At 41.3% G+C, this 25,626-nt stretch overlaps 1 protein-coding gene across 3 annotated transcripts in view; it reads right to left on the reverse strand.

Annotated features, from left to right (window-relative positions):
* Positions 1-447: 447 nt before the first annotated feature.
* Positions 448-25,626, reverse strand: part of LOC121653404 (LIM domain containing preferred translocation partner in lipoma) — a 201,523-nt gene continuing 176,344 nt past the window's right edge. For all 3 annotated transcript variants that reach the window (XM_042006876.1, XM_042006875.1, XM_042006878.1), the window contains 3 exons: positions 10,991-11,169; positions 6,641-6,761; positions 448-4,238 (listed from right to left, as the gene is read on the reverse strand). In XM_042006876.1, coding sequence (XP_041862810.1) covers positions 4,110-4,238; positions 6,641-6,761; positions 10,991-11,169 — 429 coding nt within the window. In that variant the 3' untranslated portion in view covers positions 448-4,109. The remainder of the gene's footprint in view (positions 4,239-6,640; positions 6,762-10,990; positions 11,170-25,626) is intronic.

Genomic DNA, 25,626 nt, shown 5'->3' on the forward strand with positions numbered 1-25,626 from the left:
GCACATAGTTTCTATCTGTAATTAAACCTCTGTCCCAGATGTTCACTCAGGTCATTCCCATTCATCTGGATGAGATGATCAGAGTAGGACAACAGAAGGAATGGATGGAAGCTGTGGAAACACGGGAGCATTTGCTGAGTGAAGCTGTCTTGCCTTCTACTTGTTCTGAATAAATCTATTTTGTCTTCAGGTACAGCACGCTAAAGGTCATGGGCAGATTTCTGCGGGAATGCAAGAAGACAGAGAAGTTGCTCATTACTCGTCCGATCCGACGGACGAGGAGTCAAAAGGTTAAGAGTTAACAAGCGGCCGGGCAGGGGGAGGACGAGGTGTGCCGAGTCAGGGCCCGCTGGACGTGGATCAGAAACACAAAGAAGAATCCAATTTTTTTTTTTATATAATTAAAAACTTTTGCAAAAAGACTAAAAGGAAACAAGCCAGATACGATGCTGCTCAAAAGCTTTTATTGAAGAAAGAAAAAAACACAAGACTACATGATGCCTCGTCTACAGATCCACAGCAGATGCTTTAACAGCAGCTTCATCCTCACACCACTGCAAACAGCTGCAGGCTGGAGCACCCAACCTGATGGAAACATCGAGTGTGTGGATTCAAAGTTGCCCCCCCCCCAAAAAAAAACAAACAAAAATAAAACAACAAGAAAAGAGAACCTCTTTCTTAACTTTGGTAAAAACTAGTAAATAAGGCAACATCTTTGAGGCAAATATGAAATACACAGCAGCAGTGCAGTGATTCAACACTGCTCTGCCAAAGGCACTTTAACAAACAACGGTGGAACAAAGAGTAAACAACACAACAAACACACTCAACAAACTTTTTAGAAAATGAAAAAAGACATTTACTGCTCATCTTCACAGTCGTAGCAACAAGACCTTTCAGAGGATTCATGTCATACATTATTTGAAGCATCAAAGACGTGAGACGTGTTCAGATGGTCCAGACCGCAGAACGCTCTGCCAATGAAGCTGCTGCTAACATGTTAACGTGCTAACACTTATCTCTGTTCAAACCAGCACAAGTCATTTGTCTTTATTGATAAAATTAGCTGCTTACTGAACAGTTTGCAGCTTTTCATATAAAGTCACTTGTTTTTCTAGATTTTTTCCCTGTATTAATAAAATGCATGGCACGGTATTTTAAAAAAAATCTACAAAAATGGCTCAGTGTGACATTTGTGTGTGTGTGTATGTGTATATATATATATATATATATATATATATATATATATATATACAATATACACAGTATATATTTTTGCATTTCAGTGCAGTCAAATAGAATTAAATCAAAGTTTCCAAAGAGAAGTAGAAATGTGTTTTCAAATTTGTTTTCAAGTAAAGGGTGCATGCTGCAAAACTAAAACAAATCTCGTTCTGGTCTGGAGTTTCTACACGACCGTCTGCAACAAGCTAACTTCACGAAACCAGTGGACCATCTCGTCCTCTTTAATTACTTCTGTGACTCTTAAATCCAAAATTTGAGCCTTTTTTGATTTTGCAAAGGTTTGATAAGTATAGTTACAGCACTCAGTGTTAATTCAACAGCTTCATTAGCAGAGTTATTTACACAGGGTTTCCATGGTAACAATATTGCCACGGTCAAATTGCTGAAACCGGACGAGCTGATCTGGTTTCAGATGATTATTTGTTTGTCCCACTGTGTGAAGAGACCAGGAAAGAAAAGAGGATTAAAATAAACATCCATGTACACAAAACAAACACAAACAAGGCCTGGAAAAAACACTGTCGTAGAACATGATCGAGGCTCACTGTAAACTAATCCTGTTAAAAAACTGCTAAATCGTAATTAGTTGGAATTTATTGAGGACATAAAGGGACCCTGTGGAGTTTTCTGAGTTTGTTTATTTTAACTTTCTTTCTGATTAAATTCAGAAAGTCGATTGTTATTGAAGTGGCTGCTAGCTTCTATTCTTCTTCGCTGCATTCATTGATTCTGACTGTAAATCAGTTGAATACAACAACAAAAAAAATAAAGTCAGGAGTTCAATCTCCCCAACTAAAAGAGCCACTAAGCCACTGCTGCATATGTAATAATGTAATTAATTTGTTCATTTTTACATTTTATTGCATTAATTTGACAAGTTATTGTTATTTCACCGTATTTTTTGAGTCCATTTTTATTTATTCTGTAGGTTTGTCTCACTGTGCTGCAGTTGTTTGTGTAGCAGCCTACAGCGTTGTGTTTGTGTTTGGCTCAAATGTCGACCGCTTCATGCAGAGTTTCTGTTTTCACACAACAAATGTTGTAGTGACCTTCAGGGATGCTTCTTGAAGAGATTGTCCACCCAACCTCCGACCGAAACGCTCACCATCACACACACGATCATCAGACAGCAGGTGATCGTGTGTGTGATGGTGAGTTTCAGCTTCATTCTCTTTTTTTTTACTTTAATTTCAATCTATGATAACTTGCAGCAAATCATCATGTTGGTGGTTGACTCATGTAAACTAGCTAGTCTGCTCATTGTAGCACTAATGTCGACAATGCAAGAGCTTCGTCTACCATCACTACTGTGTTTTGAACCAGTAAACAGTTTGACTGCGTCATGTCTGTATCACGTCCTGCTTTCTGTACATAGACAGTTTACATGTGATGTGTTAAAAAGACTAAAATGTCCTGAAAATCTCTGAATGTCACCTTGTCTGGCTCCACCCTCTTTAACCAGGTATGCATACAGGATTCAACTAAAATAAAAACATCTCCACAGGGTCCCTTTAGCTCCCTGTCAGAGGTAAAACTACAGCAATTAGATTAAGCTGTTGCTCTGTTGGTCCAAAAAACTTCTGGATTAACAAAATAATTAAACCCTTTTATAATTAAAAAAAAAAACAAACTGCCACGGTCCCTTCTTCTCCATCAACTTTAAACACTACATATAACAGATGAGTCAATACTGACGACAACAGGGACGCACAAAATCACACAGTACCAACAGCATGGTTTGGATTAAAGGGTGCTCTAAGGACATTTAAACTTGAATATGTACAGGTAAAATATTTCCTTAGACATAAAATTACTTATAAAGTGTCAATGCACTTAAAATTGAAAATTGCATAGCCGTGTAATATTCCTTATCTCTGCACAGTCTACTTTCTGGCAAGATAAATGGAGGAAGTCACAAAATTTTCTGCTCAAAAAAGATTAAAATTACACTCAAATATCAATACAGGGCTGCGTTTAAATGAACAGGATGTCATGATTGTGCTGTTGAGGCCCACTGAAAATAATCTACTGCATACAAGAGAAGAGTATCCAGTGAGGAAGTCCAAAGGAAATTATGTGTCAGAAATATTTGCATCCACCAGCTGCCTGTTGATGATTCAGGTCTTGATGGTGGAAATAACTGTCTGTACTTCTGATGGCCCGGATCAGTATAACATAAAAAGAATTTAATACACTTTAATAATAATAAGTAGACAACTGTGGGGGTGTAAATGACGTCTTTGGTGTTCAGGATATGCAGAAATGTTTTGGAATTCTGGTCGCGGGGTAGTTACACAAACAAAACCTCACCCTCAGGCTGGTTGTGTCTAACAGTTAGCTGCAGGAGATGAACACCGGGTTCATGCATGCATGTGCAGCCGGACTGAAAGACTCAGCGTGGGGTGCAGTGTTGTGATGCAGCACTGTGCACAGATGGATGTGGAGATCTGATCTGTACAGGAAGACTTGTACACAGAGCCAGGCCATCTGTTACCCTCCACTTCCCGTCTTTATGCTAACTAGCTGCATATTTAGCCTACAAACATGAAGGGGTAAGGTGAAGCTGATCTCTTCTCCTGCACCAGGAAGGGTGTAGGTGAACTATGTATTTTCTAAAAAAAAAAAAAAAAAAAAACATTAAATAGCATATAACTGCCCCTTGGCAGAGATTGTACCAAGTCAGTAGCTACATGATTGTCTGTGAACTTGTGACGGTGTTTTCTGGTACCTTAAAGTGATCAGAAATATAGAGGATATACTGTGTGTGTATATGGTGGAAGAGGCTTCTGTGGATTTGCAAGAGAAAGGAAAGAGAGAGCATGTGCTGGGCTTATCACAGTGGAGGTGACTGGGTGGCTGGCTGCTCAGAGGTCAGTGGTGGCCTTGGCGGTGAGGGCCTGGATGCGGTTGGTGTTACAGTTTTTGCAGAGGACGTGTCCATCCAGCGGGTAGCAGCCCTGGTTGTCCCCCTCTGAGAGCAGAGAGCCACAGTCCTGTGGGACACAAACAGAGTCATTACCCACGCTCGACGATCAGACGCATCCGCATGCAGACCTGAACGCCACATTTACTGCGGTTTAAAAATTAAGCTAGTGTCACGTTACAGGAGGCTGTGTGTGCGTTGGTTCTCTGCCAGCTGGTGGGTCTGGAGGGAAATAACTGGTTAGTGGTGCAGAATGCTCGTAGTACACAGATTTAACCCTGGATCTATGTAGCCAACCTTTTCTTTCTCTCTAAGTGCAGGTTTAAGATTGATATGATTTAAGTTAAGACACTACATGTAAATTATCTGATTTTCATGATACAATCATCCTAATTTAAAGTATTGTTTACAACGACTCCATTGTAATATAGACAGAAGCTTAATGATTAACATCACTATCAGGGCTAATTATTTTTACTCCCATTGGTCTTCCAATTCATGGTTTTACAGTCTTTCTGCATCTGGTCCATTTTTCTTCCACTAGTGTCTCATGTGTTTGAGTTTATCCATCATAAAAATTTCCTTAACAATTTTAATCTATTCAGAGCCAGTAGGCCTGTCTGGTTCCATTTCCCGTCTCATTCATTTCCTTACAAACCATTTAAATTTATCTAAATAATTATCATTTCCTATACAATCCCAAATCCAAAAAAGTCAGGATGCTGTGTAAAAAGTAAATAAAATAGAATATATTACAACAGAACACATCAGATGTTCAAACTGAGACATTTCACTATTTCATGGAAAATATGAGCTCATTGTGAATCTGATGGCAACACATCTGTAAAAAAAAAATGGAACAGAAGCAACAAAAGGCTGGAAAAGTAATTGGTACAAATAAAAAAACCACTGGAGGAGCATTTGACATCAGGTTAATTGGCAATAGGTCAGTAACATGACTGGGTATAAAAGAAGCATTTCAGAGTCCCAGATGTAAAGATGGACAGAGGTTCACCAATCTGAGACAAACTGGGTCTAAAAGTTGTCGAACCATTTCAGAAAAAAGTTCCTCAATGTAAAATTATGAAGACTTTAAAGATCCCACCATTACAGTGTGTAATATCATAAAAAGATTCAGAGAATCAGGAGGAATCTCTGTGCATGGGATAATACTGAAAGTCCAAAATGGATGCGGCTGATCTTCAGGCTCTCAGGCAGCACTGTAACGACTCAGGAACACCTCCAGAAATCCCACCGAGGTTTTAGAGCCACATCGGCTCCCATCCGGACAACGTCTCTTTCAGGGAAGGCCTTGCAGATTTCAGCAAGACGATGCTGAACCACATCCATCACAGCAGCATGGCTTCACAGGAGAAGAGTCCGGCTGCTGAACTGGCCTGCCTGCAGTCCAGACCTTTCACCAACACTCCTCCCCTAAAACCCCAGCAACTGGTCTTCTTACTTCCCAGATGTTAAAAGAAGAGGGGATGCTACGAGATGCTAAACATCTCCCTGTAACTACTTTTTACAGATTCACAATGAGCCCTGAAATAAACATGAAGCTTTATTGAGGTCTCATTGTGGTGGGGGTTCGGCACTCAGACTGTGACATAACACCCCGGCTGCTGAAGCATAGACATTTGTACTAATCAGCCTTTTCTTAATGTTAACTGCAGTTAGATAATCAAAACTTCACATCAAAGTTTCAATAAATTTACCTGAGAACTCTCAGGGTGGTCAAACCTCTACATGGTCCTGCTTTCCACACAAGTTGTGTAAAATAAAATCAGCATTTTAATGTTTATTATTACTACACTGATTTTTTTATTAGTCTTTAGCTTGTTGTTTTGGGGCAGAAATCCTGAGCTGGGTGACGATGAATGATGGGAATGTGTGGATTATGTTCTGTCCTTTCCTGCAACTCACATCTGCAAACTGAATTACCCCTTGGGGAAAAAAGAAGTGTTCTGAATGTGAATGATGAAGATCTTCAGTTTGTTGGTTCAGCTCCAGTCAGATCTCTGGCAGGTGTTACATTGCACACATGCATACATACAGATTCATGCCTCACTTTGCCCTGTTGTCTGGTTCTTACACTTGCCTTCGTCTTCCTCTTTCACACAGAGTTCCTTCATCTGCTCGTGGCTCCCTGGCGACAAAGTTCTTTGTTGAGCTTCAGCTGAACTAATCTGCTTTGCTTCTTTCTGACCTTTTTGTCTGCCAGATGCTCACACTGGCACAGCTGTCTGACAATGTGACACGTTACTTCTCTTTTAGTCGGCCATATAATGTCTGAGCAGCGCTTATCAACGACGTAAGTCTGTGAACTTTAACTGGGAGACGGCAAAAGCTTTATGGATGCAAGTGAGACAGAATCAGTTTTTCTGCTTTAGAGCTGAGTCAGGGACCAGTTATTACAGTATGGGGAGGACTGGCATCTAGAGACCAGAACCAGAGGAGAAGCACACAAACCTCGCAGCGGTAACACTGCACGTGGAAGTCACGGTCCAGGGCCACAATGCGGACGGTCTCCTCCTGGCCGGGCGCCGGCATTATGGGCTGAGAGCACACGCAGCAGCGCGGAGCGAACTTCCTGTAAAAAAACAACAGAAATAAGCTCAAAATAATACACACCTGACGCAATGTGAACTTTAACCTTTCACTGACAGGAAGCTCAGTGGTCTCACTACATGTTGGTCATGCTGGTTCATCTCAAGTTAAACTGATAATTGATCAATGTTTAGCTAGAGATCAACTTTCAAGATATTTTTTAAACTTTTTGCCTCAAGATCCCCCCAAACAAAGCCACGCTGGGGTGGTACTCCACATGTGGACTCAATGGGGCCAGTGTAAACAAAAACAGAGACAATAAGTTTGTTTTAAATTATCAATTTACAGTTGTAAAGGAAAAAAATGGTCAATGTAAAAAATTTAAAGAAAAAAAAAAAAAAAAAAAAAAAAAAAAAAAATATATATATATATATATATATATATATATATATATATATATATGTGTGTGTGTGTGTGTGTGTGTATGTATATATATGTATATATATATATATTATATATATATGCGTTAACCAGGATTTCTATCCAATTATCTAAATTCCACCAACACGTTTTGCATTTTTGGAAAATGATATTCACTCTTAACTTAACATGGTTGTTTGTTGTGGAATAGCTTGGCAATAATAGTTAATAAGAAATCAGTTTTTAAAACAAAATGGTAAGATTTTGTAACTGACTTGACGGATAGCTGTGGTGCCTTCTTAGATTATGAAGAATTTAACGATAGATTTAATCTCAGTTGATAGATTAATCTCAACTGTACTTGCACTTGGTCATTGAACCAGGTTCAGGTTCTTTTGGCAGGGTGGGCAGGTACCAGATCCTGCTGGAAAATAAAGTCAGCATCTCCAAAAAGCTTTTCTGCTGAAGGAAGCATGAAGTGCTCTAAAATCTCCTGGTAGACGGCTGCATTGACTCTGGACTTAATAAGGCCCAGTGGACTAACATGGGTCCTCAAATCAACACAGGCTGTGGAAACTTCATGCTGCTTTTTAAGTGTCTTGGATTGTTGCCTCTTCAATCCTCCTCCAGAATCTGGGACCTGGATTTCCAAATGAGGTGCAAAATTTGCTCTCATCAGAACCAGCACTCATTTTTCTATAGCCCAGGTAAGACGCTTCTGACATTGTGTTCAGGTGCGGCTTGACAAGAGGAATCTGACATTTGAAGTCCAGGTCCAGGATCCGTGTGTGTGTGGTGGCTCACAAAGCATATATCTTTCCCTCCTTGTGGAGGGTGTCAGTGATGGTTTTCTGGACAACTGTCAGATCAGCAATCTTCCCCAAGATGGTGGATTCTACTGAAATAGAATGAGAGACCATTTAAATGCTCAGGAGTCCTTTGCAGGTGTTTTGGGTGAATTATCTGATTACAGTGCAGCACTTAGAGGCTACCACACTGAAGTTTTTCACATTATTCTAATTTTATGAGATTAGGATTATTGGGTTTTGATAAGCTGTAAGCATAATCATTAAAACAAATGCTTGAAAAATCTCATTTTGCATGAGTTTAAGTTTAATTTACCTTTTTAAGTTGGATTATGGAAGTAAATTAAGTTTTGTGCGATATTCAAATTTTTTTAGTTTCACCTATATATGTCTGCGTGTGTATACATATATATATATATATATATGAGAGAAAGAAATTAAATAAAATTATATATAAAAATAATATATATGTATATATAAAATAGAAATAAAAGTAAAATAAAAGGAAGTAAATAAAAGTAAAAATAATCCTAGAAAACAAACAACAGTTTTCTGAAAATAGGAGGTTTAATTGGGACATTTAAGCAGCCGACTCTCAGAGCAACTTTTACAGAACAAGAATTTGAACCACCAACTCTGGAATTATCTCGAATAGGAAGAGATCTGCTAACAATAGCACTGATGAGGATGTGAAAAGCACGCTGAGATTTTAGGTCCTCTAAGGCGACCTGAGGTCGGGGTGAGCACTTCCTCTGTTGCACACTTTCATTCAGCGTCTGGGAATCAGGAAGTGAAGGCTTTTGTGTATCTCTGGGGAACCACGGCCACACAGTATAAGCCCGGGATCCTGCTTGGAGATTCCTCGACACAAAGGCCGGCCGAGTCACACTTGTCACGGGGAATTAAACTACGATCCAGTGCAGCCACGCTAGCCGCAAAGCAGGATCTGTGCACACACACACACACACACACACATCAAGAGCGGGCTGCTGGCTTCCGTTTCCCTTCTGGTCACTGAGTGGAGGAAGATTTCTGGTAAGGTGGTGGTTATGCAATCAGTCAAGTGTGATACAGTGACAGGAATGTCCTATTAGATTCATGTGCACATCTTCAGATCACAGGACTTGCGAAACTGTTTGTAATAATTCCCATAAAGGAAGCCCACAGATTCTGCATTATTGAAGCTTAAAAACAACTGAAATTCTATTTTTTCCTTAGAGGTGAGTGAAAATGCTACGACAAGGAGACTCATTATCATCTCATCTCTGAGCAGCACACTTCATACAATATGAGACACAGTAGCTTTGACGGAATCATCATGAGCCATTTTCACATGTGCACAGCAGCCCGGATGTTTTCTAAACATTATTCAGAGCTGTAGGACCGGGGTGTCCAGCTCCGGTCCTCGAGAGCCACAATCCTGCAGGTTTTCGATGTGTCCCAGCTCCAAAACCACCTGACTCAAATTAATGAGTCATTGTGCAAAACTTAATAGGCTGTTGGATCTATTTATTTTGAGTCAGGTGTGTTGAAGCAGGAAACAATGTCCAAGCAGGACAGCAGCCCTCGAGGACCGACTTTGGACACCCCTGCTGTAGGAAGACAAACGTCCACATCAGAGCAGACTCTGTGCAGACTTTATCCAGCCAGCTGATTTTAAAGTGAAGGGAATCTGAATGAAGCAATCAGGACTTGGTAGCTTTGTCTGCCCTTTTCAGAAGATAGAAAGAGAAACAGAAGTTTCTGCAGCAAACTTTCTGCATTGTGTCCGTGTGCAATCTGCTCAGGAACCACTCAGCTGTCATCCAGGTGTGGGAAAGCTTTGCACCTGAGAAATATCTTGCTAACACTGCTGAAACCCTAAAGCACACTAATAATAATGATGCCGGCTTTGAAAAATATTGGAAACGAAAAACAATAATAATAATAATAATTTCTTAGTTAAAATTTGATCATATTTAATCTCTTAAGCCTTTATTCTTATTTTTTTTCCATCATCCTGAAGTCCTGAAGGACTTTATAGAGGAGGAGAATAAAAGAAAGAAAGCAAATGATAAGACAAGTCAACATTGAATGGACTTTTACTGGCTGGAGAGGTCTCAGAGAAGAGACAGGATGCAAGATGGATGCAAGATGGATGCTAGATTAGTCGTCGTTAGGTGGTGCCTTACTGAGAAAACTTGCCAAACTTCACTAATGCTTCCTTGACAAGCATAAAAAACAGCAAATGAAGTGGTTGCTGCTTGGATGGCGCACAGCACACAACAAACCACGATGCTGAAGGAAACAGAAGTTAATGCTATTCTTTTAATCTAAAAACCATCAGGAACCTATGACTGAGTATTAGGGCCACATAAAGAAAAATATATTATTTTCACTGGCTTTGAGAATAAAGTTAGAATATTACAAGAAAAAACGTTGTAATTTTATTAAAGTGGTAATATTATGAGAAAAAAAAGTCATTTTATGAGAATAAAGTTGTAATTGTATCAGTTCCAACCATTTTCCCCTCCACAAAAGCAGCTTTCCTCCAAGTCCGCCTGCTTCTTTCTGCAGAATAGATCTATTCTTAAGTCCGGATACTAATGATCCTCGTTTTACAACATTCCTCTTCTAAAACAACCGCTTAAAATATTATGATTTCATTCTCATATAATTAAGAGGTTTTTTTTTTTTTTGTAAATTACGACTTTTTTTTCCTTGTAAATTACGACTTTTTTCTCATAAAATTATGACTTTATTCTTGTAATGTTACAACTGAAAAAATATTTTTCTTGATGTGGCCCTAATACTCTGTCGTAGGAGCCTTACTGAAATAAAGTAAATAAAAAATATATAACCTGAAAGAGGACTATCTTTTATAGACAGCTCCCCTGTAATTGGAACCCTGCCTATGGATATCAATAAAGAAACCTGAATCTGAATCTGATCATCCTGGTAGATGGGAGCAGATATTTTTATCCAGAATGTCTTTGTACAAATGCTGGGTCAGGCTCCAGCTTCCCCGGGGCCTTAGTGGATGAGTGCAGCTTTAAACATGTCATACTTGTGAAAGTCCTCGATGCAGTGGATGTGGTTGGAGGCGTCCACGGTGAACGGGATGCCATCCAGGCTGCGGTGGCACACCACGCAGGTGAAGCAGTGAGGGTGGTAGGCCTTCCCCGTAGCCCGCAGGATGCGCTCCATGATGGGCTTACTGCAGATGGTGCAGGTCTCCAGGGTGTTCTGTAAACACAAACGGACACCCACGTGATTACACAGCCAGCCTGATGATGCCTGCAGCGTTCCCAGCAGGCCTTCACAACTTAAACTATTAGCAAACACATTAAGCAGCGTGTGTGAAATCTGCAGGTTTTCCTGCAGTTTGAAGCACATCATCAGGAAGGTGTGACCCACACTCAGGACCATTAGCTCAGCTGACCTCACATGCCTCTGAAGCTGAAGGAATCTGATTAGCGATGCCCTCGAAACACAAACAGTCATTTTTTCGCTGCCCTCTCCCACACTCCATCCTCCCATATTCAAGAGTGTGTGCAGTAAATATCTCCACTTTCTGATGACTGCAGGTTTTCTGCAGCCAGGCGACTGGGCAGGCAGCCCACAGGGGGACGTGGCGGCCGTCCGCCTCTGACTTATCTGTGGCATCTCTCTTCTTAATCTTTGCCGAGAGGCGCCATTTATTATTTCAATATTTCATAAATAACGACTGCCTTTCCAAACAGCGATGCAATTACTGGGAGATGGATATATCATGTGAGGGTGATCAATGTGCGGCCTGATGAAGCTGTGTGCTGGCTAATGGGCCCCCCCGTCGCTCCTTCTCATTCAGGCATTTCCTGGATCTGTACTGTCCCCCACCTCCCTCCCCTCCATCCCTCTTTTTCTGCGCTTGACTGGGCTAAAGAGTGCACGGTTCAGCTGCTCCCATTGGCCCCCGCTGTAGTAGCAAGCTGCCTCAATGTTTCCAAACACGGCTCAGGGTGTGTAGCAACACTGCGCTGCGTCATCCGCTGCCTCCCAGATGCACCGCCGGACGCTGCCGTTTAAAATGACACTTATGTGACCGCTCGGCCGAGGTAAACTCCCAGCAAACACCCCGTCTGGCTGTGCTGAACACACACTGACATTTACAGCTGATATGCTAATGAACAGGGGAAGCTTGCTTCTTTTTTTTTAACAGGATGAGGGTCATTTAAGATGCCCTGTAAAACTGCTCCTGACATGACTCTCACAACATGATGGTGATCTACTGGAGGGTGAGGGGGCAAGAGAGGAGAGCAGCTGATGTATGACTCCAGGCTGGAAAGAGAAGAAGAAAAAAAAAGTGGTTTGAAAAACGGCCATTTCTTCAAAGCACTCCTGGAGAGGCAGTATTTCATGAAAAGCAATGTGTGCAGACAAGCTCGGCATTCCTTTTTTTTTTTTCCTCCCCCTGCTCCAAGATGGTAATAGAAATAAACATTATTCCCAGGGCAACATTTGTGTATAAACAATGTCCATATTGCAATCCTGCACGATCCTGGAAGTGGAATAAAGCCTTTAATGAGCTCGCTGCACCGAACCCTTGAGGTTTGCCTTACGCACACACACAGACAGAGAGGTAGAGGTAGAAAGGAAAACACAGAGAGGGTGGGGGGATGTATTTGCAACCTGAGAATCTGAGTGAGATACCGGGGCCAAACAGCAATAAAACCATCCTCAACTCATCTGTCTGCATTTCTACTTACTTATTCTCATCTGGCCTTCATGTGGGAATACCTTGCCCTTGTTTAGCTTAACTAGAGCATGTGATTTCACAGCACACAGTTCCTCCAGGCCACTGTAATGAGTACAGTACTCAAAAGACAAAATTTCCTCTTTTTCTCTGATGGTAAGATTCTTTGACCTCAATTCATTCATTCTGCGCAGCTTCAGTTGTTTTTGCATCGACTCCTTTTTTTATTTGAGATTAGGTAACGTTTATTTGCCCGGTTACACAAACCCAGGTCCGATGTCAAAACAGAGAAGTTCTGTTTGGGAATTTCTGAGGTCTACATCCGCTCTGGTCTATTGCAGTTTGCCACTAGAGGGCTGTATACGTCTACACATGTCCGGATTTTGATTTCTCCCTTGAATAAATGTGATATATTCAAGCATATGTATTCTCTTTTTTCCCCCCTCCTCACGCCCTCATACATTTCTCTAAGTGTTTGCCCAGAAGGCTAAACAAATGTCTAGGCAGATGAGGTAAAGTGAATTTAGGTCAGACAGCCTCCTGCTGAACTGAGGGGTGAGTGGAGTGTGTTTAAGTCAGTTATGGCCCCTTTTTCTTATTATAAACTGTTTCCTTTTGCTGTAAAGTGCTGTGAAACTCTGAAACGTGCCCATGCGGTCCAGCTCTTATTCTCAGTATTTAGAAACAGTCTCCCAAACCATGTTTGACACAGCTGTCTGTTAGAATGAGCAGTGTGATGGCATGTAACAAAGTTTTAGAGGTGCTTTGAACTGAACATCAGAGGGAGGGAAAGATAAACACGAGCAGTCGCACGAGACTAAAATACACGTCCTGAAGAGCCGAGGTTTTTAAGGTTGATGAAATCCTAATAGAATGAGATTATTTCAATTTTAGATCAGGTTTGAGTTGCAGTAAAATAAATGAAAACAAACTCAAAGACAAAAATCTTCATTTGGAGAATCCTCAAAGGTATTTTTCAAAACACTCTCACTTACTGATGGATCAAACTGTTTCATCTTTCGTCCCTTCTCAATATATGGCAAATAAATGAGTCTGTTAATCCGGCTCAAACAAAGATGTGTGATGCATGTTTGCAGATGAAAAAAGTGAAGCACATTGCTGCAGCGAGGTGAAGCTGTTTGCTGTCTCCTCCACCCCTATCAACACAAATTTTACACCTATCTGTTCTCGTTTTTGCACATGGCCAAGTCGGGCTGACAGGAAGCCGGCTGCAGTTCACTGAGACTGCACGCAATATATGTCCTGGCACGCTGAACTCAGAGAAGGCCAAATTTACAGATGATCTGATTCTCTCTGTGTGCGATGGTCAGCGCCAGGTCATGCTACGGGAATTAACTACACCCTACTGAAGGCAGCTCAGCAATATCTAACAAGAGCCTGATGAAAGATGGAGCTGAGCTCTGCTGCTGTTTGGAGTGAATTACAGATACTGACTTGTTGGTGAACTATGAGTCAAACACTGACCCTCCTTTCTCCTGAGGGAAGGTGTCTACTGACTTAATGGACCCTGACAAGCAGCTTATTTACTTCTATCACTTAATATGGGTCAATCAAGCAAAGATTTAAGGGGGTGAAGGGGGGTTCTGTGAAGATAATCAGAACCATAATATTAAAATTTTAATATCTGGACTCTGTTGTAAATATTAAGATTAACTGTCACTTTATAGAGTAAAAATAAGAAGTAAGCTGTGATGCAACTCATGCTTTTTGCTTGTCAGGATCACTTTATCAGGTCCTAGTTGTTTTTTTCTTTCAGAAACATTCCCCAGAGATTTTGCTCCATATTGACATGATAGCATCACACACCACATAGGTTGAAGTAAGGCTGAAACTGCCACCAGTCACTCATATCATCACTCATATCGTCGCAAAATTAAGATGAACTAAAAAGACGTCTTTAAGAAAAATGACCTTTTTTTTGCTAAAGTTCCTTAAAGTTGCACTTTGGGTTTAATCTCACGTTGATATATTCTCTCATGATCTTAGAACCTCAATCTCAAGTTTTCTCAACTACAGTTCAAGAGCAAAATCAACAACAAAGCCACTCATTTTTCACAGTGGGCAATAACAACAACAAAAAATTCTCTGTGGCCCAAAACATATATTTCCCACAGATCCCTATAATAAAAGTGACATCTGCCAAACAGACCATGAGCAAACAAGACTAAATTTAGAGTTTTCAGTCCTTCAGGATTCTTTAACACATCTTCCTAGAGCAGGGCTACTCAATTCGGTCCTACGAGGGCCGCAATCCAGCAGGTTTTCCATGTATCCCTGCACCAACACACCTGAGTCAAATTAATGAGTCATTGTGTAGACCCTGATTGGCTGTTAGAGCCACCTAATTTGACTCAGGTGCAGGGATACATGGAAAACCTGCTGGATTGCGGCCCTCGTAGGACCGAATTGAGTAGCCCTGTCCTAGAGTCTGGAAAAGTCAGTGAGGAAAATGGGAAAATATGGGCGGAGCTAGAGCACATACAAACAACACTTACCCTGACCAATAGGGGCTCGCTTTTTGTCAGCTCAGCACCATATTGGAATAAAATTATTTAATCATTACGTAAAAAACTGCATGGATCAAATTATGCTTATTAAAAAGTGAGGAAATTTGATAAAGTGATGAGACTACAGAGTGTAAACACTTGGCTATGATTACCTCACAGCTCAGCAAAGTTTCTGCGGGTACACGCAATATGAAGCTAGCAACAGCAATGGATTAGCTTCTTCTGGTATGCAGTAACCTGGTATCTTCACAGGATATCCCCTCAATAACACCATCTGGCTGTTTTACTAAACATGTGATATACTGTTAATGGGCTAGCTTTAGTACTGAGAGTTAGAATTTTCTGTTTATTCACCTACTTCCAGTCTTTATGCTAAGCTAAGCTAACCAATGATAGTTTTAGCTATTTTATTCAGATTGGTAAGAACACACTCAACTGATTCAGAGCAAGAAAACTAAAATGATCTTTCTTTAAAGACTCTGCCTTAATTCAGTCAAAATAAAGTGTTTTGCCCATCCTCTACAAGAAAAACACCACGATTTGGATATTCATTGGCGATAGCAGCTCTAAGCTAATTAATTATAAGAGAAGGATTTGTTAAGACTAAACAAAACAATTTTAAGAGACTTGTTCTAACAGTGACTAATCAATTAAAACAAAAGCAGCTGTTAAGAACAGCATTTAAACTATCTATTGATAAACCATCCCTGTAATAGTGCCAAGTTTCAGCTTTTGTGCCGTAAAGGTAAAATGACTCCATCTGTGTCTATGAATGCCAACAATGAAAAAACCTTGAGTTATCTTTGCATACCTTTTTTATTTGTGCTACTGTAAAGTACAGCTTCGACTTCAGTCTCTATTCATACATTTTTCAACAGCACGTTTGGCAAAATTGTTATGCTTTAATCCTGCTGTGTGAATCCTGCCCTTTATGTTCCCAACAGAGGATGGTTGCTACTTGGTTATTTTGTTAAAGTCTTCCCCCAAATAAAGGATTTGTCCCAGGCGGGGGTTAAAGGGTGTTTTATCACTGCATTCTGGAGAGAAAATGACAGAAATCTGCTTTGGTTCAGGGAGGCTGGGAGTTCATTTTAATCGCTAAATATTGGCAGGATTTTTTGAGCTCCACCCTTCCCTGATCTGTGGTCTGTTCAGGCCCCAGAGGGATGGAGGTCTGTGAGAGTGTCTACAACTTTTTCATTTCAGTTGATGGTGATCACCTTTCTGCTTCACCATGAGAGGGTTAATATGTATGCAGTTTAAACTCTCAGATAAGACCCCTGAAGGGTTCTGCTCCACAGCCTCTGGCATTTGGCATAAATCTAGTTTTTTTTTTATCAGTGATTGTTTTCCAGTGAGCAGCACCGGCATCCTGACTCCATCCATCTGCCTCTGCAGTTTCTAAGCATCAGGCGCTCAACTGTGAGCATATGAAGATATATTAACAAGACTTGACTCCCTTACAAAATCCTGTCATTTTTAAGCACGTTATGTAAATCACCCACTCGAATCTTCACCGCTGCCTGGATGCACATAACTGAGGTGTGCATGTTTTTGTTTACGTGTGGGTGTGAGTGAGCATGTCATGCGGTGAAAAGTGATTCTACTAATGGTTTACTAACTCAGGATCAGTGACCTTAAAACTATCAGCTGTATAAGTCACTAACGGAGCATTTCTGACACTCATCTGTGTGCACGCCACTCAGTCCGGACGAGCGAACCGAGGTTTTGGTGTCTCTGACCTGGAATGGCCCTGCTTCTTCCTCTGCTTGGCCCTCACTCTTGTCAGTGTGATAAATTCACACTGGGTTATGGAGGACCAGGGAATGCGGGAATGGGATGGCATCCTGCCACAGAGCCTCCCATCCTGATTTTAACCTCTTCTTGACGAGGTCTTTTTTTCTGCTTCCTGTTTGAAATGACATCCCCTAAACAAATGAAGTATATCTTTACTACTACAAGAGTTGGATTTATAATCTGAGCTGAGACATGTGAGATTACTACAGAAGTGTCAGAATCCAGATATGTGTTAATGTGTAAGAGTAAATTCACCTGGAACACAGTAGAAAATGCAAAGAAAACCACATTATTTTCAGTGAAAACCAGAACACAGCAGCTCAATTCATCTAGGAATGAGTAATGTCTGATAAGGAACAATGCAAAATTAGAAGCTAAAAAAGTGAAGCTGAGCAGTTTTACAGGTGTTTTAATAGAGATGTTATGCTGGTAAATATCTCAGGAGCAGATCAGCCGACGCTGATGGACACCTCTCAATGGTCAGAATCAGGAGAATCCAGGGATAGTCCCCACATTCACCTTAGAAACAAGTACGACCTTCATGAATCATGTCAAACAAAGGAGTTTTTTAGAGCTGGAATCAAACTTTTCACCACAAAACAGCAAAAGTAAGACATGATTTCTGATTCTGGCTGCTAGCTCCCAGAGTTTGTCCCACAGTGATGAGACAGACATCTTTTTAATCACCACAGTCTCTGCTTTCATATGACACCTTGTTTATGTGGTTTGCTTGAAGTGAAGAAATTAGCAGAAGCTCTAAAGTGGACACGGTTGTACATGTTAGGACTGCTACTTCCTAGTGTCTGCTAGCATCTTCTGCGCTGCATGTATCTCATGCTTCTCCCTTTGCAGGGGAGCCAATATTAAAGTCCCTGTCTGGACAGCCTGAGACCCTTCTCAACCAGCAAATTCTGCATGTTTCACTTCTTTCACAAGAGTTTTGACAAACTAATGAAATAGAGCATGTCCAGTGAGATTTGCTAGTTTTTTCCCTTTCTGCTCAGCTGTGCAGCTTTCCTCGTTCTCACAAATTTCTTAATATACCATCAAGCTGCAGCCAACATGAAGAGACAGTGGGTGACACAGCTTGCTCAGGCCTTTCTTCTGAATAAAAAAGGTGGCAGTGGGGGCCCTCCCGATTTCTCCGGCCAGCCTATCTGCCTCTCTGCCTTAAATTCAGCTCTGCAGCAGAATGTGACCCCTCTGGACTTTGGGCAATGTCTCCTGCTCTGGTTACAGAGAGAAACTGACAAAGACCCCGGCAGTAGTTCTCTCATGCCATGAGTTAGAGTGACATTGTGGTGGGTCAGCACTGGGTCACAGATATTTTTCTCCCCTGCTTGCTCCTGTCGAGGATGGAAGTGAGGGGGGGGGGCTATAGAAGTTAAAAAAAATATACACTAGAGGAAGGTTAAGAGAACTGGGTACATGGATTTGCTCTCATCTCTGTTCTAAACAATGTATTCTAATAACACTCATGGTCCTTACTCCCTTCCTCGTAATGGATAGGACAGCTACATTTCCTGCAGTACGGGTCAGTAATAAGAAATAATGACTTGCTTGAATTTCTTGGGCTCACACCCACTGTTCCGCACAATTACACACACACGTAATTGTCTTGGCAAGTCTGGAGACACACTAAGATGTGAAATCCTATTCATGCAAGTGCTATCTAATTGGCTCTCTCCTTTGAGGAATTAGACCGAGTTAATCATGTCTGAATATACAGAACTCAATTAGAACTCTACGAGCTAATGCAGACAGCCATGAATATTTGATGACAAAGTCAGCAGAAAGCCCAGCCTCCATGTGTATATGTGTGTGTGTGTGTGTGTGTGTTGTGCTTCAAACGACACGCAAAAGTCGGGGTGGGTGTACACCTGCCGTGGCTGCTCGAATCTCCCACAACGGCGAATGTGCAAGGGGTCCTGAACGCACCACGCCCGGCTGAAAGCCTCTGGATCTGCCTACCTGGATATCCGTCACGGAGGAGTGACAGGTGTGTGGGTGCTGTGCAGTCATTTCTAATTAGAGCCGTATTACTGCTACATTGCAAACTTTCTTTTTCCTGAGCTGCAGCACTCATAGCAGTGTGAGAGTGGAGAGATGATGCTCTGTGGCTGGAGTCATTCTTTCCCGCATCCTCTTTCTCAATGACAGCAGCAGCCTCGGGGGAGTTCTTGGGGATACCCCACTGTTAGTTTGGAGAGTCTCATGTGATGTGCTGTGGAGGACATCCATCACCAGAAGCTCCAATACAGCTGGCGCCATGCCTGTCGCCTCTGGGTGCTGTGGCACCCTCAGCAACTTCCCTTTGATATCTGGATTGTTTGATTATGTTGCCCTCATTTGAGCTCACTTAGTTTTTAGGCTAACACTCCCCCTCACTGTGAAGAGATGAACTTCGCTTTGCCGCTGGAGGAGAGTTTACCCCAAACGTCTCTGGAACTTTTAGCTCTGGGTTCGCGCTGTGAGCTCAGCGAAGATTAGGTGAACTAATTACAAAATGTACATTTAATAAAAAGTGATGTCTCACTTAGTTAATCCTGCTGTAGCTGTAAGCAGCAGCTTAAGTAAACTTGTTTGCAGAAGCTTATTTTTCAAAACAAAGGTTATAAAATGCTGGGATAAAACACAACTTGACCAATCAGCAGACATCAATAACCTTTAGCTATTTGGTTATTAGCTAATAAGTGAACTATTTTGAAGGCTGTTCTCTGTAGTTGGGCTATTATTTATTCATGTTAGTAATGGTTTCAGGCAGTCCTTTACCTCTTGTAGACATTTCTCTCTACCTGTTTTGGTTCTGCTGTAATCTCAGTGCTGCTTTTGACACAGTCGAACATTTTTTTGTACCCACTGGAAAACTTTATTAGACTTTCTGGTCTGGTTTTGAATTAGTTTGAATTCTACTTGAAAGACAGGGACTACTTCGTCTCAGATGGTAACTACAGATCTCACTCCGCATTATTCCAACCCAGAACATCACACCACCACCAGCTTGCTGATGTGACATCCACCTGTCATCATCTGCAGGTTTGACCTTATGTTGGAGTCTTAGTTTCTAGTCTTGTGAAGCTGATTTTTGTCTTGCTTCCTATTTTATTCTGTAGTTTTTCCCCTTGTGTATTCTGACTGCTTTACTTCATGCCTTCATTTTTTGGTACTTGTTTTTGTAATCGGTCCCTTAGTATACCTGCTCCAGGTTTTTAATTGTCCTGTGCCAGATCATTGTGTCTGCTAGTTGTGTCTGTGTTGGTGTTTCCAGTGTCACTCGTTTTCTAGTTTTTCTAGTTTAGCTTTTTGTTAGTTTTGTTCCTGATTCTGCAGAGTTTTCTGTTTTATTACACCATCTGAACTCATTCCAGCATCCACCTGTGTCCTGTTGCCCCGAGTCCTGTGTTTAGGCCCTACCTCCTCGTCTCTTGCTTCCACATCCCTTTCACTACCAACCATCTAGAACTCCATCCATCTGGACCATTTTAACAAAAGATGACATGTAGAGTCCCCCAAGGCTGCGTTCAGGGACCCCAATTGTTCAACATCTGCATGCTCCCACTTGCTCAGATCATGGAACCAAACAAAATTTTTACTATAACTATGAAAATATTCATAAACTATTTTAATAAGGCTCAGGCAAAAATATACAGTCTCTGATCATGGCTTTTTCTTTTGTATACAATTGAGGACACCAAGTTCAGTTGTTCTAGATGCTAACTTTGGATACCAAGTTGGAAAGATTTTTTGATGGTGCTGCTGGACTTTTTCTTTTTTTAACATTTTTTCATTTGCACTGTTTGTCACTGATGTGAAAAGACAACTTTTCAGACACTTGTGAAATTAAAGACTCTTTTTTCTTTCATTTTGTATTTGTCACTTCACCACACTGCAATTCCTTTAAGTTGCAATAAGTAACTTTACTACCTTAAACCTCTGCGGTCCTGACTCGTTTGATGGTACAGTGACATCTATTTTGAGAATTTCTGGAGCTGTCGCTGCCCAACGGCATCGTGAGGCTGAGAAAGCGCACTATATAACTTTTTACTCCGGGATGCCGTGTGACGTTGCAGCCGAGTTTTGTGCATTTGTGCCCGGTGTGTTTATATCCACATGCTAGCATGTGGATATAATCACACCGGGCATTATGAATGCACACCGAGGGTAATTCAGCAAAGAAATGTAAGAAGACATTATCTTATAGAGAGGAAAAGAAATTAGCTGTCGATAGGTGGGGCATCACTAAGAAAATCTGCAAACATTCTGTAGTGGGTCTTTAAGTGAAATGACTTTTTAAGAAACAATGTATTTACCTTGAAGTTAGTTATTAACACAGATTTTTACATCCTCCTGGAGAACTATGCCATTTCGATTCCTTTGTTGTAGTTTCATTTAATTTCTCACCACCAAGCAGAATCAACACAGTTCATCAGTTTAGAAATGAAATATTTGTGTACTGCAATGGCAGACTAGATCTTACAGAAAAGGTTTTTCCTTCTTCAACGTGACTGTGCAGCCTCAGTTCATGTGCATGTAAAATTACACACATTACAAAATTTAAAAAAATAAGTCAAACCAGTAAAGTAATTAAAAGGAAACCTGAATTGACTTTATAGAGGGAGGAGGTGGCCATCATGACTTTCCAAGACCGACAGACTCAATCAACAGAGTAAAAACTCATCAGTCAATCATGAACGTTTCCTGGTGACTGGCAGGTCAGGGCTGCTGTGTGCAGATTCTCCTTTATAATACCAGAATGAAAAATCCTCCAGTAAAAAGCCATTTATTTTAAATAACAGAGCCATACGACACCAGATAATGAGCATAATTACATTCGAGCAAGATGGTGTCCGTGACCTTGGTGCTCCCTGAAATTCTGTCAAAAGAGGCAGGAATAGATAAAGGTTTTTTTGTGTTGGCAAATCCCTATCTCTTTATTCTTGCTCTTTCAATATAGGGCTGTGCTGCTGATGTGACCTTGTGTTACTTACATCTGCCTCATTAAATTACATTTCAACCAGCTGCACTCAGGATGGACTTTATTTGAGGGAGTGGCAGTATAAACAGGAAGAGGAAACCGGGGCATTGTTTGGCACACGTTTACCGTTCACTGGTGACAGTTTAACAGACTGAAAGTGTCTAAGTGCCAGAAGAGAGACTGATGTGAAGCGCAGCTAAAAGAGCCTTCTGAAAGTAAATTAACTGGGCCAAAACTTGGCTGCAGCCAGGAAACCAGCCACTGTAGTAACAAGACAGATATGGCTGATACAGAACTGACTTAAGAACAGTGGGCATGGTAACCTGTGTAAGCAATTAACCTCGGTGACACCGAGTCCCACTTCTGAGCCTCTTCAAAGACCAGCGGAGCTATCAGATATGTGACGAGTCCCAGTTGCTCTCAGCTCTGTTAACTACTGTGCTCTCATGGTTAGAGGCATATTTCCTAAAGTGAAAGGAGAAAGAAAATTACTCTTCATTTCTAAGACGGCAGTTTTCAAAAGATGCTTTCACTTCCATAATCCCAACAATTCAGAACATTTTTGTCTTGAACTAAAGAAAAGGAGGAATTGAGTTTTATTTCTTTCATATATGTATACATATATACATATATACCCGTAGAAAAAAATGTCAGAAGAATATTAATAAAATCCAATGATGTATAACATAAAGTATGTTTGATGACACCTGTAGTTACTATGGTAACATTAATATCATGGGAAACAATGCCAGTGCAATTGTTTTATTAGAAATACAATTCATTAGAAACCGGGAGCTGAAGCATTTCTTGTTTTTAGGGATAGGGTGAAAAGCTAGTTGGATGCCTCCTGGACGCTTTCTCATCTGGTGAGACGTGGTGAGGCATGCCCCACCTGGAGGAAGTCCCAGGGAAGACCCAGAACATGCTGAGGAGACAATGCTTTGGCTGGCCTGGGAACAGTTCGGGATCCAAGGAAGAACTGGAAGAAGTGGCTGAGGAGAGGAAAGTCTGGGCTTCTCTGATTAAGCTGCTGCCTCCAAAACTGACCTTGGCTGGCTGGCTGGCTGGCTGTATGTATGTATGTATGTATGGATGGATGGATGGATGGATGGATTGGTGGATGGAGCTAGGTGGCAGCTGAAAAGGAAAAGCTGCGTTCAGGGTCCTTACTGAAAAATTTGCACTGGTTGCTGCAAATACGGCTAAGATCACACCCTCCACATGGAGGACAGTTGAGTCAGATATCTCATTGTTTACATGTACTGACTACAAAAAAAAGCAAGAAGTGAATGGAGACAACCAACAGCATCATAATCCATACAGCCAAAGACTAGGTTCTGATAAGTTCAGGGTGAATATAAAGACACTGGACAATAAAATGACCTTACTAGTTCTGGAGAAGCATGAATGACCGATGACAGTTTGCCTGGCTGTTACTTTCTCTGAGATGTCAACTTCTAAACCTGGCACTGAATTAATGAGACATGACAGAACTCATAAGCTTTCTGAATCAACGCCACATGCCAAATATAAGGCCAAACCTAATTCTGTAACTGGGCTCTTCCTTATGTTTCCAGATGTCTTGTGATTTATCTGTTCCAGCTTGCAGAGAACAGGCCGTGACATCAGCAGCGCTTGATTCAAATAGAAAACTGCTCACAAGAGCACTTTCTTGGAAAATACTTAGTGGCACTAAAGCTCAGGACTGCTTTCCCTCAGTAACAGTCATGGAGGCCTCGCTGGGTGGTGTTTACACACTAGAACTACTATCAGTCGTATTATGTGTCCAAATATTGAATAAGGGAAGTGGGGGGTTGGCGGGTCACCTCAGGCAGACACAAATCAGACAAGAAAAAACAAAACCCAATGAATGATGTGCAGATGGTGTCGCATTAACACCATGTGGAATCAGTCCATGCAAAACCAGGCATTAATGGAGGGACTGTAAAGTTTATCAGTACCGCTGCAAATTCAAATCAGCAGTGATAAGTCTTCTGTGGACAAAGGCTGATTGCTGCCCTGCAGTTTGAGGGCTGGTGGTGTGACCGAGGCTGGTTAGAGAGGCAGATAGCAGGTTGTAAAATCAGGATGTTGACTAGCAACGATAACAGGTGTGGGTGAGTTCCTGCACATTACTAAAAGGAATTCATAATGTCGAGGCAAACAGTTTGAATGAGGAAAATCACTCCGTGGAAGAGATGCATCTCACTCGTTTAAATGTCACTATTGTTCCACAGTGTATGTAAAGTGGCAGCGCAGATAAGGAGCCTGCTGATCGCCTACTTTGATACATGGCAGTATACTTTGTTGGATGGCAATCAGCGTGCAAAATGTATTCCTGCAATTCCTGGCAAAGGGATTAATAGAGTTTGCATAATATTACACAGATTCTACACACAGTTTCCTCAGGCTGCTGTTCTACCTGTAAGACATCCTATATCAAACAGAATACGCTGCCTCGGGGTGTTGGAAAAATCTATTTCACACGCCGACTACAGAGAATATAGAACAAAAACAAAAATCACAAATGGAGTTTCCAGTTTTTAAGATAACAGCTACACATGCTTCACTGAAGTATTTTTTGCAGTCATTTTAACAAAACTAACACCCATTTGTCTTCTGTGCCTGACTTTTATAGAAATATTTCTTTAATAATCAATGTTTGTTTAGACTTCCCATTTCAAGCATTTTGCTCCTGTCTTTCTCAGTCTTGCTCTTTATGATTCATACTTCATGTTGTAACTGTCTTATGCAATTTTGTGAATAAAATCCTTATTGCAAGAAATATCTGAAAACATACACTTACTGGCAGCTTTGTCAGGTCCACCTTGCTAGTACCAGGTTGGACCCCTTTTTCCTCCAGAACTGCCTTAATTCTTGGTGCCATAGATTCAACAAGGTGTTGGAAACATTCCTCAGAGATTTTCTCCATATTAACATGACAGCATCACACAGTTGCTGCAGGTTTGTTGGCTGCATCCATGATGAGAATCTCCTGTTCCACCACATCCCAAAGCTGCTCTACTGGACTGAGATCTGGTGGCTGTGGAGGCCGTTGGAGTCCAGTGAACTCATCGTCATGCTCTAGAAAGCAGGTGGAGATGATCTGAGCTTTGTGACATGGTGCATTATCCTGCTGGAAGTAGCATCAGAAGATGCTCCACTGTGGTCATAAAGGGATGGACATGGTCAGCAACAATACTCAGGTAGGCTGTGGTGGTTAAACCAGGCCACGTTGGTACTAAGGAGCCCAAAGTGGACCAAGAAAATATCACCCACACCACCAGTATCCTGAAGCTTTGATCCAAGACAGGATGGATCCATGTTTTCATGATGTTTCCACCAAATTCTGAGTCTACCATCTAAATGTGGAGTTGAAATGGAGACTCATCAGACCAGCAACTTTTCTCTATCTTCTATTGTCCAGTGTTGGTGAGTCTGGCTCTCTCGACTGGGGTAAGTCATCTTCATCATGTCTACATGACTAAATGCTGCCATGTGATTGGCTGATTAGATAATTGTGTTAAACAGTTGAACAGATGGACCCGATAAAGTGTCCAGTGAGTGTGTGAGACTCAGACGTGGATTGTGTTGCTTTAACTTTATTTCTTTTTCAGAGCTATGCTGTTTCCTTCTCTTTTTAGCCTTTATGTTATGTTATGTTAAGC

This window comes from Melanotaenia boesemani, chromosome 14 (genome assembly GCF_017639745.1).
Source record: "Melanotaenia boesemani isolate fMelBoe1 chromosome 14, fMelBoe1.pri, whole genome shotgun sequence".
Lineage (NCBI taxonomy): Eukaryota > Metazoa > Chordata > Actinopteri > Atheriniformes > Melanotaeniidae > Melanotaenia > Melanotaenia boesemani.